Genomic DNA, 16,119 nt, shown 5'->3' on the forward strand with positions numbered 1-16,119 from the left:
TTTTTTTCATACAAGATTAAGCATTATTTCATCAAGTTAAAAAGAAATTCCATTCAGTCCAAAGTAACATTGTTTTTAAATTGATATTGCTCCTTAGGCAGTTTAGTTTCTGGAACTCTTTTTGCTTTATAGCCTACAAATATCTTTAATAAAGTTTTAAAGATGTAATACATAGGAGTGGCATAGCAATGTCTTGCTGTTTATACTACTTTAAAAACTCATATCCTTAAATATGCTAATAATCTGAAGAAATAGAGAATCCCTTACATTGTGTAGCAAAACTTCATGTTTTGTTACGGTTTTAGTTGACTCTTCCATGGGAGGCTCTGTGGCATCTTTTGCAAGGGAAATGGCAGGAAGTGTGTTTTTTGTTGATTGTAAAATTGTTTCAGTTTTTTGAGCTTCCTTTAAAAGAAGTTATATAAGTGGGAGGGGATTAAGGAAATCCTAAGGAGGCTAGAAGTTCTGAAAGAACAGAGAGGTTTTCATGGGAAATGTGTTTCTGTTTTACAGTAATGAAATTTCCAAGCAGTAGATTTTATTATATGTAATAAGTAAGCTCTGAAGGCATGAACTCCCCTGATGTTTCTTCAGAACCTCCCTAAGTATCCCTACCCAATCCCATCCTCATTAAACTTAAAAGCATAATCATTTTTGTAGCTGTCAGAGCATCTTAGTGTAGCTTGGGCTCATGAATAGACAAGCGTCCATGTCATATTAAATGGCAACTAGTCAGTAAATCAGTGTGCTTTGACCACTTTTAACAGTTGACTTGGAGAACTCAGATTTATTCCACAATTTTTAGGTTAATACTAAGTTAAGAAAATGAAAAACAGTATTTCTGAAGTAATCTCCTAAATATAATCTTTTAAAAATAATTTTTAAAATGTAAATAAGACATAATATGGATATAAAATATGCCTCTAGATCTCTATTTGAGCTTACTTCCGTGTTAAATACTTTAAAAAATTTTTGTTTTAGGGAAGTATTATGATATAATGGAAAGAGTACAGGCTTTAGAGAAACCTGATTTCCAGGTTTAGTTCTAACATTTTGACCAGTTCTATGACTTGGAGCAAATTATATAATCTTTCTCAGCTTTAGCTTCATATATAAAATGGGAATAATAAGTATCCTCTGAATTAATTTGACCAGTGGGTGAGTTAACGTAAGCATTTTGCATATTACATATAATATAATCAACAAATGTCATTTCTACTTTAAAATCTATAGGTGATATCACTAAGCCCTTACCATATCCCTAGATAAGTGCATTACATGGGTATCTCTTAATTCTTTCCACCTTGTGAAATTGGTTTAGTCTCTCCTTCAGTTCAGTTCAGTCACTCAGTCGTGTCTGACTCTTTGTGACCCCATGGACTGCAGCATGCCAGTCCCTCTTTACAAATAAAGTAAAAGTGAGAGGGGTCGAGTTGCCCACTATCATTTAACTAGTAAGTGGCAGGCCCGAGACCCAAATAAAGCCCTTACACACTGTGACAGACACTGACTCTGAACTGTAGCAAGAGGGACTAGGTTCATGTTATATACTTGGGTATATACAAGATATATATACATGACTTGGAAGTCATTTGGAAGGAAAAATGGAGGGAAGGAAACCATGAATGAAGATTTCAGCAGATGAAACTGGAAAAAAGCAGTGGTGGCGTGCATTTGGTAGATGCAGAAGAAGAGTTCAGACAAGGGTGACTAATGAGCGATAGTAAAGGAAAGTGGAATGTGTGACTCATTCGGTGGTGAGGTTTCCTTTTGGCAACTGTACCCTTGCTGTGAGCACAGAAAGACAACAGATTGTTGAAGAAACTGTCAGAGCATTAACTTATGAGTCTAAGGAGAGGTTTTTTATTATTCCCCCATTTGGCTTGCTTTCTATTTATTGTCTTCTTCCTTTTCAGTGTTTCTGGGTTAAGATACTTCAGATGCTTCTCCCTTATGCTCAGTCGACTCAATTCTTAGGCACATTTTCTGGGTTAATCTACCCTTGTTTTTATTAGTCCCCATGATTTGTTTACATCTTTTTAACGTCAGGATGTTATTCTTTATTTTAAAATTGAAGTACTGGGAATTCCCTTGTGGTCCAGTGGCTAAAACTCTGTGCTCCTGATGCAGGGGAACTGGGTTCGATCCCTGGTTAGAGAACTAGATCCCACATGCCACAACTAAGACTCTATGCAGCCAAATAAATAAAAATAAATGTTTAAAAAAAAAAAATTGAAGTACTGGAAGAAATAGTTATTTTAAATCTGAATGATAAATTGGAATAATGTTAAAAAATTCTATTTATTAGATGTAGTGTCTCACTGTGAAATCAGCCTTCTCCACACTTTTTCTACAAATACTATTTTCTCTTTTTAAATGAGATATATATATATTATACGTATGTAATAAGTATATATATGTTGTTCAATGCTAAATCATGTCCATATATAAAAGAATAAAATTTATCCTGATAAATATAAATGGGTGTATAAGTCTCTCTTCCCTTTCTCTTTTATGAGGAATTTATTTGTATAGTTGCCGTTATTTATTTTCATGTTGCTAACCTTTAAGATTTACATTCTAAGTAACTCACATATCAGTAGAGTATTGTTAGGTATAGTCATCATACTGTACCTTAGACCCCAAATCTTATTCATCTTTTTTTTTTAACTGAAGTAGATCAGTTGACCTGTAACACTGTGTTAGTTTCAGGTGTACAACATAGTGTTTTGATATTTCTGTATGTTACAAAATGATCACCACGGTAGGTCTATAGTTACCATCTGTCATCATACAAAGTCATTATAATATTATTCCCCATGTTGTACATTTCATTCTCATGACTCATTTATTCTGTAACTGGAAGTTTGTACCTTTTATTTTTTTTTAAGTTTGTACCTTTTAATCTTCCAATGAGGAAAAAATGTCAAAGCAGATAAAGTCTTTCTCCTGATGGAACTCACAATGTAGAAGCTAGTATGGTAAGTGCCATCTAAGAGCAAGAAAACAAGTAAGGGAACACTGAATTCTGTGGCACAGGGGACCGAGGCCTGGTGTGACTGAGGGGCCTCTGAGCTCCTTGAGGGCTGATGTCAGAACTGGGAAGGGTACTGCATGCAGAGCAACAGCCTGAAGGCACAGAGCAGCTAGGTCACTCAGCGAGTTTCAGGCTAAACAAGGTTGGATCCTCTCGGAAGCCTCACTGTGGCTATTGGAGACAAATGTGAATCAGAGTGATTGTTTATAAAAGAGGGATTGCAGTTCTTTGTTTGTTTTCTCAGGGGTTTTTTGTTTGTTTGTTTGCTTGTTTGTTTTTGGTTTTACTTTTTCTAAAAGGATTTTTAATTGGAGGATAAAGGAGTTACAGTTTGACTTGTACCTAGGAGTTAACTAGTGTCACTATAACATTAAGAAAGAAGACCTTGAAAAGAAAATTTCTGCAGAATGAAAACAAGGTTGACGTCAAACAAGGGGGAAAGGCTCCATTATACCCCCATGAAAGTCTCCCACCTTTTATAAAACCTCTAGGGATTGTCACATTTCATTCAGAGCTCACCCCACTTGCTTATTTCTGGCTGCTTTTCTCTTAATTTTTTGTTGCTTTGTTGTAGAGCTTTCCAGGGATCCTTTTATGAGTTAAAGTTGCATTTGTTAAACTTGGACCATGTGGCAGATATACCTCCACGCTCTTCGTGTATTCTGTTGCATTCAGTAGCTTGCTTCCCTCTTCTCTTCATGATTTTACTTGATGGTCTTCCTGACTTCCTTATATGTTGCTAGATTAAAATGGTCACACAGTCACCGTCAGCTGCAGAGGAAGCTAGAATATTGTATATTTAGCTTTTTCAGCCTGCACGGTAGAGGCCACAAGAACGGAACACTTGGGAATGGGTGTGTTTGCTACGTAAGCCGTTTCTCGCTGCCCTGCTTTGGTTATTTCTTTCATTTCTCTGTCTTCTTTCTTATCAGTCCAACTGTTTTTCTCTAAAGAAATAAAATTCTGTAAAGATCAAGATTGCTCACTGTTATTGTTGAAATGTCATGGAAGAATAAATTACAGATTAAATTTTCAACTTCGATTCAAATAGACTATCAATTATCAAATTTTAGCCTTAAAATAGCAATTCTACAGAAGGAATGTTTACATCATGCCTTAAGACAATCAGTTGTACAGTACTGTTCAACATAAACATCATATGCCAAAGTATAATCGTTTATTGTACATTTCCTTTCTTAGTATTTTAAGACATTAATATTATGAGTCAGATGGAAGTTGTTTATTTTACCCAAACAGAAGCTTTTAGTTACAGTAAGTTTTCCAGATTTATAAAGCAGTAGAATCATTTGATATATAAGCAGTTGGAATGCTTTATTCATTCAGTAAATATTTATTAAGTACCTGTTATGTACTTGTGGGTATTGAAAAATGAAAGAGTTAGTAGGGAATGATATTTGAGAACAGACTGCTTATGTTCTTGGAAATAAAAACCATTACCAGCCTTAATAAACAATAATCAAATATATATAGACAGGTATGGGAATGGGTAGATGAGTGATGGCCAGGTGGATGGACAGAGACAAACAGACACCTACTGAAAATAAGATTGGTGTTGGGACTTCCTTGGCAGTTTAGCAGTTAGCATTTGGTGCTTTCACTGCCATGGGCTTGGGTTCAATCCCTGGTCAGGGAACTAAGATCCCACAAGTGGAGTGGGGGAAGAAAAGAGTAGTGTTATGATTACTGTTATTTCAATATTATATTCCTAAAATGTGTTAACTTTTCAAAAATTAAGGTTGACAGATTTGCAATGGAATTGGAACAGAGCCGGGATCTGAACAGTACCATAGTGCACATTGACATGGATGCTTTCTATGCAGCAGTAGAAATGAGGGACAATCCAGAATTGAAGGATAAACCCATTGCTGTAGGATCAATGAGTATGCTGGTAAGTAGGTAAGATTGGCGACAAAAAAGAAATTTCGTGACATATTCATACTCAAGTAATCCTTACTGGTTCATGAAGGGAAAAGACCTTATTAAGCTCTACCAGTTCTATCAGAATATTTTTCTAAGTGTTTTATAGGTATGCACTTACTGAATCCTTTCAACATCGCTTGAGGTACAAATTTTTATTTCCATTTGACAGATAAGGAGACAAATTCAAAGAAGTGTTTTATAATGTCCCCAGATTTCAGTTCAGTTCAGTTCAGTTGCTCAGTCGTGTCCAATTCTTTGCAACCCGATGGACTGCAGCATGCCAGGCCTTCCTGTTCATCACCAACTCCTGGAGTTTACTCAAACTTATGTCTATCAAGTCAGTGATGCCATCCAAACACCTCATCCTCTGTTATCCCCTTCTCCTCCTGCTCTCAATCTTTCCCAGCATCAGGGGCTTTTCTAGTGAGTCAGTTCTTCCCATCATGTGGCTGAAGTATTGGAATTTCAGCTTCAGCATCAGTCCTTCCAATGAAGACTCAGGACTGATCTCCTTTAGGATGGACTGGTTGGATCTCCTTGCAGTCCAAAGTACTCTCAAGAGTCTTCTTCAACACCACAGTTCAAAAGCATCAGTTTTTTGGTGCTCAGCTTTCTTTATGGTCCAACTCTCACATCCATACACGACTACTGGAAAAACCACAGCCTTGACTAGACAGACCTTTGTTGGCAAAGTAATGTCTCTGCTTTTTAATATGCTGTCTAAGTTGGTCATAACTTTTCTTCCAAGGAGTAACCATCTGTAATTTCATGGCTGCAGTCACCATCTGCAGTGATTTTGGAGCCCCCCAAAGTAAAGTCTGTCACTGTTTCCACTGTTTCCCCATCTATTTGTCATGAAGTGATGGGACCAGATGCCATGATCTTCATTTTCTGAATGTTGAGTTTTAAGCCAGCTTTGTCACTCTCCTCTTTCACTTTCATCAAGAGGCTCTTTAGTTCTTCTTCACTTTCTGCCTTAAGGGTGATGTCATCTGCATATCTGAGGTTGTTGATGTTTTTCCCGGCAATCTTGATTCCAGCTTGTGCTTCATCCAGCCCAGCGTTTCTCATGATGTCCTCTGCATATAAGTTAAATAAGCAGGGTGACAATATACAGCCTTGACATACTCCTTTTCCTATTTGGAACCAGTCTGTTGTTCCATGTCCAGTTCTAACTGTTGTTTCCTGACCTGCATACGGATTTCTCAAGAAAATGTTATAAACCTGGTAAATGATAGAGTGGCATTTTATCTTTCTGTTGCAAATTAATTTTTCTCAAGTAATTGTTCTAGTTAAAGAGAATTGAAAAAGAAAGAAAAGGAAATGTTATTCTAAAGCAGAAATTTGCAAACAGTGGCCTACAGGCCAAGTCCCGCCTGCTGCCTTATTTTGTAAATAAAGTTTTATTGAATTCAGCATTGTCAGTCAACTATGTGTGTGTGCCTCGTGGCCCAGTCGTGTCGGATTCTGTGACCCCGTGGACTGTGCAGCCAGCCAGACTCCTCTGTCAATGGAATTTTCCAAGTTAGAGTACTGGAATGGGTTGCCATTTCCCACTCCAGGGGATCTTCCCAGTCAGGGATTGACCCCACATCTCTTCTGCCTCCTGCGTTGGCAGGCAGAGTCTTTACCACCATGGCACCTACTCCAATAAAAATTTAAAAAATTTTATTGGAGCAGTGTCACACCCATTCACTTATTGTTGTTTCATTAGAAGAGCAGAGTTAGGAATTGCCGCAGAGACCACATGATCTGCAGAGCCTAAGGTCTTTGAGCATTTACAGCAAAAGTTTACCAACACCAGTTTTGGAGTAAGGTGTTTTATTAATATGAGTCCTGTAACTGAGTAGTTCTTTCCATGACTTGAAGCCTTTGCGTTTCTGTTACTGTGTGGCTTTTCTTTATTACCACCCTCACCATAGCAGGTAAGTGACCAGGACAGCTGTGTGTAGCCAAAAATGGGTTGGGAGTTTGAAACAGCAACTGAAATAGATGAGTTTGGTTTAAAAAAAAATACATGAGAAATAAGGAAGGTTCTTCTTTGTTCTAACTCTTTTAAATGCCTTCGATAGCTATTAACATGATTCCTGAGTTGTTATTTTATTATGAAACTACAGTCTGTTTGTTCATTCTCTCTGCTCCCACAAGTATGTGGGCAACTGACAGTCCTGGTTCTAAAATAACTTTATAGGAAAGTACACTCCCCTTTCCTGCAAATCATCAGCTAATACTTAAAGTATTCAGTGTTATTAAGAAAATATATCACCATGTATTTATGTGAAATTATGCACATGAGCCCCTTGGTACTTAGTGAACATTCGTTTGGGCTCATGATTCTGTAATTTGAGCTGAGTACAATGGGGAGGGTTTGTTCATCCCACTTGGGGTTGGCTCGGACTTTGCCTGGAGCTGCGGGATCCCAAAGGCCTTCACTCACATCCCTCCAGCTATGATCTTTCCCCTCCACATGGTGCTTGCTCCTCCACATGGTCTTATTAAATCCTGGTAATAAGATCTCTGTAATCTAACAGGAGATCTTCACGTAGTTGCTGGACCCCACAGAAGCAAAGGCAGAGGCTGCAGACTTCTTCATGCCTGGGTTCAGGACTCATATAATGCCACTCCCTCACCTTCCTTTGGTCAAAGCAAGTCAACACTAGTCTCTTGGTAGGAGGAACTAGAACCCACCTTTTGACAGGAGGAACTGTGAAAGATTGTGACTGTGACCTACAGTCCCCCACAAACCTAAATGTCAAAGGATGTCATATATAAAATTGGTTTTCTACTCTACTGTAGATCTAGCTTTTTTAATATCAATCCCAATAGATTTCTTCATATTAATATTTAAAGCATTGGTTTGTCTTCCAAGTGCTGTCTGCATTTTCTATTCCAGAATGTTGACCAAGGATTAGCATAGTTTTGATTACTATCAAGATTTTTAAATGCCACTTGAAAACTATAAATGGCTAATTTATATTATCATTTCTGAAATACCCTTTCATTTGGTAGATTTTGTTTTACGTTCTTTGAATTTTTCGCTTGAGATTCCAAAGATTCCATTTGTGATTAATTTTTTCTAAATGGTACTGTGGCCTACCACATTAGCCTAGATTGTTGCCAGGTATTTTCATCAACAGGATTAATAAGTAATGTTTTCCTGTTTACTCTCATAATTATTAAGTGCCATCTCCCAGTTAAAATGTTTTCACCAAAAAAAAAAATTTCAGCCTTAAGAAATAAAGCTTAATTTTAAAAGTTCTTTTGTGCTTTAATCATTTCATGTTTGAGACTTAATTTAACTGACCATATATTAGACCATATATTTCTTTTTTTTCTAGATGAAAAATTTCCCAAATCCCAAATAGAGAAAATTCCAAATCCATAGTATTATACTATACTATTACTTTATATACTTTTACTTTCTGTAACTTCTATAATGTTTGTACTGTATAGCTTTATACTACTATAACTTTAATATAAATCCCCTTCTATCATCTAAACTTTTGTATATACTGTGTTACAGATATTCGTTAAAGCCAATGAAGTTTAGTTACTTGAAATGTGAGAGAACCTTTTTAAAGCACAGTCTTGCTTTTTACCTCATGTCGCACTATAAATATGAGACAGCAGTGGGAGAGGGTCGTGGCACTATACCATGATACGACGAAGTCAGAAGCTTGGTTTGAGACAGTGGCCTATAAAAGAAATGTCTTTGAATTGAAAATGCACATCAGTCATGTGGTTCTCTTGAAAGCATTGCTCAATATGTCAGTTTTGGTTTGAATGTTTTTCCCCGTGTGGCCCACTTTCTTTCAGTCTACTTCAAATTACCACGCAAGGAGATTCGGTGTTCGTGCAGCCATGCCAGGATTTATTGCTAAAAGACTCTGCCCACAGCTTATTATAGTGCCCCCAAACTTTGACAAATACCAAGCTGTGAGTAGAGAGGTAAGTCTGCTATCTCACTCCTACTTACAGCCTCTTGTTGATTCCGCGTCATATAGAGAGACAGGTCCAAATACCGTAGCACATCAGAATCTATCCTTATCTTATCCCTGTAAGTGTCTCTTCTACCACTTCCTCAGCTTATGTATCAAATATTGAGCTGCAGATATGTCCAGACTATGCCCTTCTATTTCCCAGTTTTTGGTTTTTGTTTTTTTTTTGCTTTTCCATGTGTTTTCTCATCTGCATAGAAAATTCTTATCTCCCCAGAAAACCCTGCATTACCTTAATTATAACCTAAATTAACTTTAGCTCTTTTTCTGTTAATGTGCAATGTACATTTTCTTCTAGAATCACCTTATATTTATAACCTGCAGACTTAATTCCATATCATTAATTCCAAGCTCTTTTCTGAGTAAATTTTTTATCAATGTTTTTTAACAGTAACAACATTAACTTATTTTGATTAGCTGCTCTCCTGGCCCCATAATCTAGTGAAGGTGCTTATGAGCATTTAATATCCCGAAAACCATAGTCAAAGAAAAAGGGGAATAATACACTGGGTTACCATTTCTTTCTCCAGGAAATCTTCCTGACCCAGGGCTCGAACCTACATCTCCTGCATTAGCAGGAGGATTCTTTACCACTGAGCCGCCTAGGCTTTTAATACTAATAAGTTTGAAAATCCTTCAAAGACTTTGTAAGAATTTTTTTAAGTTCTGCTTTAAGTCAGTAAAACTTCTGACAGCATAACAATGAGAACCAAATTGTTTTTGTTCCCTTTAGTCATTTACATAAGTTAGAGAAATCTGTCTTCAAATTTGATCAGGATCTAATTAGTTTATTTGCAGATGACAAGTGGGTTCTTATCTGTAAATGAACTGTAGTGCAGATGCACTGACAACAAATGCATCAATATTTATGGCTTGTTTAAAAGTTTAAGAAAAAGCCATTTTTGTTTTCTCCAAAAGAGTGGAGTTGCTTTAACTGTTCTCCAAGCCTCAGTACTTCGTTTTCACTGGAGCCTGTCTATTTTTGTTCTTGAAGAAGTATCTTATGTAAAGGAAGTTAGTGAGTACTCATTGTCTCCAGAGAGCACTTCTCATTCAGAATCATCTTAGTTGGCTGCCAACTACTGACTTTCCAGTTTCATTTTCACGAAAGATTCCATTTAAGCACATTGTGAAAATGATTTCTTCTATAAGAACAAAGCTAATTAAGGTACTTTCTGAGTAAAGCTTGGCCAAGTTTTTTGTGACATTTTCTAAAATTACCTTTGACTCAGCTGTTCATAGTTATGTTAAACGAAAAAGCTTTCTTTTTATAAAACATCTAGAAAGATTTTTCTCATGATACCACAGACAGCTTTAAAACACAAGATGAAACATTACATATTTCAGCAAATATGTTTTTCTAATATACATATTATTTTGGCAACCATTTCCTTTAATTTCAGCTAATACTTCAGTGGTTAAAAAACTTCACAGCAAAAAAAAAAAACTTCATAGCTTCATATAATAAAATTATCTTCTGTAAAAGGCATTTCTGGAATCATACAGAGATTCTGATGTCTTTACATATTTATTTTATTCCAAGATGCAACTCCAGACTTTTCCCCATCATGTAATATAGTCACAGGCTTAACACTACAGTTTTTGTCATCTTTTCCATTCTAAATCCTGGTAGCTGTTTTGTTTTCTGAATGGATACATGCATTATTGAGTGGAGTTTTAGAGACATAATTAATTGAAGTAGAACTACTTTCTAAAGCAACATAGTACCTTCATGTAAGATTATTCCTTTTTAAAATGAACAAAAAGAGGTCATAAAAGGAGATCAAGATCCTGTTGTTCCCACTTCTGCTTTTGATCTGCTACCTAAAATTATGTTGCTTAACTTTTTCTCTGCCTATCAGAATGATGTTAAACATGTTCCTTTTGAAGGTTAAGGAAATCCTTACTGACTATGATCCCAATTTTATGGCCATGAGTCTTGATGAAGCCTACCTGAATATAACAAAGCATTTAGAGGAAAGAAAAAATTGGCCTGAGGACAAAAGGAAGTATTTCATCACAGCAGGGACCTCTCTAGAAAACGGTAAGCAATTTATTAGAATGATCAGATTTCAAAGAAACCCCTTTGGATTAACCAGTTAGCAGGCATAGATGTAGGACTAGGTATAGCTTTATTATGAAAAAGTATTAAAAATGAAAATCAGAAACTTAAATATACCAGTGGGATTTCTGAGATAAATGTGTGGAATGTCACTTTTAAACCAAATGAAATTCTAAAATCTCTAGAGTTTGAATGTGCAGAGTCCCTGCCCAAAGTAATTTCATAGAAGTTTTTCTTAAGATCTAACCTAACTGAGGGTTGGATTGCATTGAATCTGAGGAGGTTCTCTGTTTAAGGTAGCCTTTGGTTGTAGCTGTTAATAATAGAAAATAGACTTAAAAAAAAAATTAGTCTCAAACATACTAAAACATTGGATGGGATTTTTTTTCCCCCTTTATTTCATAGATTTTCCATAATCTGGTTACTGTGATTACTGTTTTTAACCTTGCCAAAATTAATGATTCTCCAGTTCCCTTCTTTGCCTTAGACCTTATTTTAACTCTTTTTCTATGTAATGAAACAGTTTTATGACCCTAAGGGTTTTTTCAAATGGGACCCTTATCATCTATCCAAAACAATGCCAGAAAACATGCAGAGAGTACATGTACTCTGTCAGCTCTCTGTCCGAGGTGTGATCACTTCAAATGCCAGCGTTGTCCTGGACCCCTGAGCAAAGTTCACCTAGATGAAAAGGTAGAAATAGAGGGTTTGCTTGAAACCAACAGCCACGTTTCATGTGCACAACTCATTGACTGCTTCAGAGGGGACAGGCTACCATGGTTCGGGGCTCACATCTTAGGAGCAAATTTAATATGGACATCAAATCATAATTTTATTACCTTGCTTAGAGCTCTATAAGGTCTCTCTCTTTAAGGAAATCATTAAACAATATAAGCAGTAAACAGTTCTGGACGTAGAGTCTTGAAACAAAAGGTGTTTTGCTCTTAGTAGAACTTGTTCGGGGAAGTGACACACAACGCCTGAGATTGCTTAAAATCTTCCTCTATTCCTTAACTTTCACAAGAGAAAGGAGGGGAACCGTTAAATGTCACTAGTCACATTGACTCACTCCCTGAGGGTCTCCTGTATTCTTGGCGTGGTGTGCTCAGTCGTGTCCGACTCTTTGCAACCCCATGGGCGTAGCCTGCCAGGCTCCTCTGTCCATGGCGTTTTCCAGGCAGGGATACTGGACTGAGTTGCTATTTCCTACTCCAGGGGACCTTCCCGACCCAAGGATCAAACCTGCGTCTCTTGCCTCTCCTGCGTTGGCAGGCTGATTCTTTACCACTGCGCCACCTGAGAAGCCCCTATAACAATTACTTTCACAATAAGTTATAAAAAATTATATTGGGGCTGAGATAAATGTTTTTATTCCCTACTAATGTTCTTTTCATTTACTGTACATCCAAACTCATTATGAGGCTGTGAATTTTTAATACCTGTCGTTCTTAACATTTATCAATGTACTTTCCTCTTCATGTATTTCATATTCTTAAGCAATTTAAATAGCTTAGCTTTTTTTTTTCATATCTAAGTCCCTGTGGACTGACCTTTCAGGCATGTCTGATTTCACATTATGCCAAGAGAAGCTTTCAACAGTGAATTCTCCAATCCTGCCTTTGGAGTCACGGCAGGTGGCTGACATATCTTCCTCTAAAGTCCAAGGCATTTTTCTGTTGTTTGCCCCTTTTCTAAAATGTGCAGTTTTGGAAAAGTATTGTTAACTACCATGTCTATATAGAAATAAAATAATAATAATTTTATGTTTATTCTTTCTTATAAATCTGGATGGTGCTAGCCAATATAAAAAACTAAAATACTGTACCGTATACTTTTTAGCACTTGCCATCCAGATGGGATCTTTAGTATTTCAGATTATCAGAAACCTTAATTTTGCACTTTGATCACCTCAGTTATGGGGCTTATAAAGATATTTCTTTCAGAAAGCAAATAGGAAACCACTTGAGTGGTTGGTTGCAGAGCCAGGCCTCACAGAGAAGTAGACAGATTGACCAGGTAACTACACCATTCAGCAGTGACTGAACAGTGAAGCTGAGAACGGCAGGCTTTGCTCTCTGTCATAGTGTTCCATAGTCAGTGCCTCACCTGAGGATGTGGTGACAAAAGCTTGCGGTGTAAAACATGGCCCAGGAACCGCAGAAGGGGGCTGTGAAGGTTTCTCTCTATGGAAAACCTGCGGGTTTTCCATAGCTCTTTACGTCGACTTCCACACGTCTAGGTGGGGAAAAGGGTCCAGGTAGATGCCATTTCAACTGTGCCACAGTCTTAATCCCCTCTGAATTGCTCTATATTTTAAAACCAAATAATGGAAAATTAACTGAAGTACATAAATAACAGCTAATATATAATTTGAAAATAAGGCTTATTTTGTAGTGGCCTGGGTATTCAGATTTGGAAAATATCTGTGACTTGCATATTTTAAAATTTGATACTAATCAGGTGTCTGTCATATTATTTGTGTTATCTGTAAACTCTTTCCAAAAAGCCAACTTCATTTTTTAAGTATAATGCATTTGTATGTGTCTTGAAACTAAGAATTTAATCTTTGTTTCTGTATGTACCTTAATTTGGAAAATGTTCATGTGTAGTGAGATTATGAGCTGGAGGGAGTTCCTGGGTGGTCTCATGGTTAGGATTCAGTGCGTTGGCTGCTGTGCCCCAGGTTCAATCCCTGATCTGGGAACTGAGGTCCCACCAGCCACGTGGGGCTGCCAAAAATAAAAAAGAATTGTGGAATGGATCAGAAAGCTCTGTTGTTCATCTTATTTTTATAAATTTTTCACTTAAACTGATTTCTTCTCCATTAAGCCCAGAAAGTAAAGTTCATAGATTTGTTCATGAGGACATTTTTAGTATTGGTATAGATTTAAATGTATTTCACAGTTTAAATTCATGAAAAACGCAAAAAAAAAAAAAAAAGAAGTAATAACCAGATTAGTATTTTTGCTTTACTTTTTAATAATATCAGTTAATAGCCCTTTGATAATAAAGGCTTCTTACCCTTAAACTTGGATCATTGTTAATCTGATTAGACCTTAAGAATTTATGTATTTAATGAAGTATAACTTCCAAAAATAATTTCTGTTTATTTCAAATGTGCTGTTAGTAAGAGTGATACTTTATAAAAAGAAAAAAGAAGTCAAAATTAAAATCAGCATTTGAAAGAATAAAATTCAGATTCTTTTAACACTTGGAAAGTTCTACCATGAATGAAGAAAACATTAAGGTTTTTTTCCCCTCTAAAAATAAAATCTATCTTTCACGCATAATTACTCTAGATTACTTAATGCCTTTTCCTTATTCTTAAATTCTAACTTAAGGTTCTTCTTTCTCCTAGAGATGAGTAAAGGGGAAAAAACTTTCTTTTTTTTTTTTTTTTTTTTAAGAAAAAAGTACTGTGAATCTAATTCCAACTCTTGTTTTCAACTAATTTTGTTCAAAAATTAGTGAATTTTACCTAAGGTATTTCTTTTTAAACTGTATACAGTGGAAATGGGTGATACTCTTTTTAAGAACAGCTTAGAATCAGTGTTTTCTTTGTTAAACAGTTAAAAATATAAATGATAATGTTTCTGACCTTGGTTCTTAGAAACAAAACTAAATGAGATTTGTTTTGTCTTTAAAAAGACTGACGGAAACATAATTTATGAAGTATGTACTTCTTAGAATGAAGATGAATTACTGTTCCTGTTTACAATTTAGATAATCCAGGAAAGGAAGTTAACAAACCGAGTGAGCTGGGAAGATCCATCTCTCCACTCCTTTTTGAAGATAGTCCTCCTGATTTGCAGTCCCCAGGAAATCCTTTCCAAGTGAACTCTGAAGAACCGAATAATCCTCAAACACACCAAAACTCAGTTGTTTTTGGAACATCAGCTGAGGAAGTGGTGAAGGAAATCCGTTTCAGGGTCGAGCAGAAAACAGCCCTCACAGCCAGTGCCGGTACTGAAAGGATGTTGGTGGTTCTGATAGCTACAGCTTTCAGACTAGCTAATTCAAGTGTAATATTAGTAGTTTCTCAGTATAAAGTGTACGGTTAACAAATTTTATGTGGACCTTTTTTATTAATTTCTGACAGTTTACCTATTTAGAATGCTGTGAACCTATAGATAAATGGGAATTAAGCAGAAACGTCCATGTGTCCAAAGCAAAAACTTACCGTAAAGCTCATTTAGCTATCTTTTTCAAAACACAAAATATATTTTAATTTGGTTTTGGACATAATACTTTATCAGTTTTCCCTTTGAAGACTTACAGTACAAAAAAAGGGCCCAGGTGACTGTACAAAGTATGGACAAGACAGAAAAAACACCAGCAAGCTGCATCGCAATCTAGGATCATCTGGTAAAGGGGAAAAGAGCTCCATATGTCAGTCACTCACGAGGATATCTCTGTGTCTTAGTGCGGAAACTGATATTCACGAGGACCCTAGGTTATTTTGACAAAGCCATATTATAATTGGGTTACTCTTTTCTTCCTTTGGCAAAGCGTGAGAATAAGTAATAAATTTTAGAATGATATGTATAAAAATTGAAATAAACTTAATTATATTTAAATATACCTATTTCCAATTATCTTAATCATTAAGACACCTAGAAATTATAAAACACCTCTCTGATAAGTGGTGGTAATTTGCTTTGTGTGCATATAAAGTATGCACACATTTCATTATCATTGTTTTAAATATACTAGAAACCAGAATCTGATTTTTTTTTTTCCTTTATGTGGGTAATCTATACGAAAGATCTTTTCAAAGAGAAAGCTTTCATCCTAAATTATATTCTCAATCTTTTCTATAAGACAGACTATATTCCTACTAAATATAGTAGGAAACTAATATTATCACTTAAACTCAAAAATTAAACTTTAAAATACCAGTGAGATTTAAATATTCCTCATTTCTGCTGCCACAGTAACTAATACAGTTTCTTTTTCCTGAAACCATAGCAAGCCTTGGGGAGATAGAGAATAATCAAATGTTATTTTTAAAGTGGCTTTCCACATAATTTCAGATTTTGTATTTAATTTTTTTATGTATTGTTATCACATGTTTTAAAATT

The 16,119-nt window shown here is 36.0% G+C and overlaps 1 protein-coding gene and 1 long non-coding RNA gene across 5 annotated transcripts in view; one reads left to right on the top strand and one right to left on the bottom strand.

Moving 5' to 3' along the window:
• Positions 1 to 16,119, top strand: part of POLK (DNA polymerase kappa) — a 72,618-nt gene that overhangs the window by 43,927 nt on the left and 12,572 nt on the right. For all 4 annotated transcript variants that reach the window (XM_020880903.2, XM_070468558.1, XM_070468556.1 and 1 more), the window contains exons 4-7: positions 4,794 to 4,946; positions 8,795 to 8,926; positions 10,867 to 11,020; positions 14,762 to 15,001. In XM_020880903.2, coding sequence (XP_020736562.2) covers positions 4,794 to 4,946; positions 8,795 to 8,926; positions 10,867 to 11,020; positions 14,762 to 15,001 — 679 coding nt within the window. The remainder of the gene's footprint in view (positions 1 to 4,793; positions 4,947 to 8,794; positions 8,927 to 10,866; positions 11,021 to 14,761; positions 15,002 to 16,119) is intronic.
• LOC139035544 (uncharacterized) lies at positions 11,018 to 14,928 on the bottom strand. The gene is made up of 3 exons (XR_011488107.1): positions 14,789 to 14,928; positions 13,145 to 13,344; positions 11,018 to 11,719 (listed from the first exon to the last, which is right to left on the bottom strand). It is a non-coding gene; the product is annotated as an uncharacterized lncRNA (long non-coding RNA).

The sequence above is a fragment of the Odocoileus virginianus genome, chromosome 6 (genome assembly GCF_023699985.2).
Source record: "Odocoileus virginianus isolate 20LAN1187 ecotype Illinois chromosome 6, Ovbor_1.2, whole genome shotgun sequence".
Taxonomy (NCBI): domain Eukaryota; kingdom Metazoa; phylum Chordata; class Mammalia; order Artiodactyla; family Cervidae; genus Odocoileus; species Odocoileus virginianus.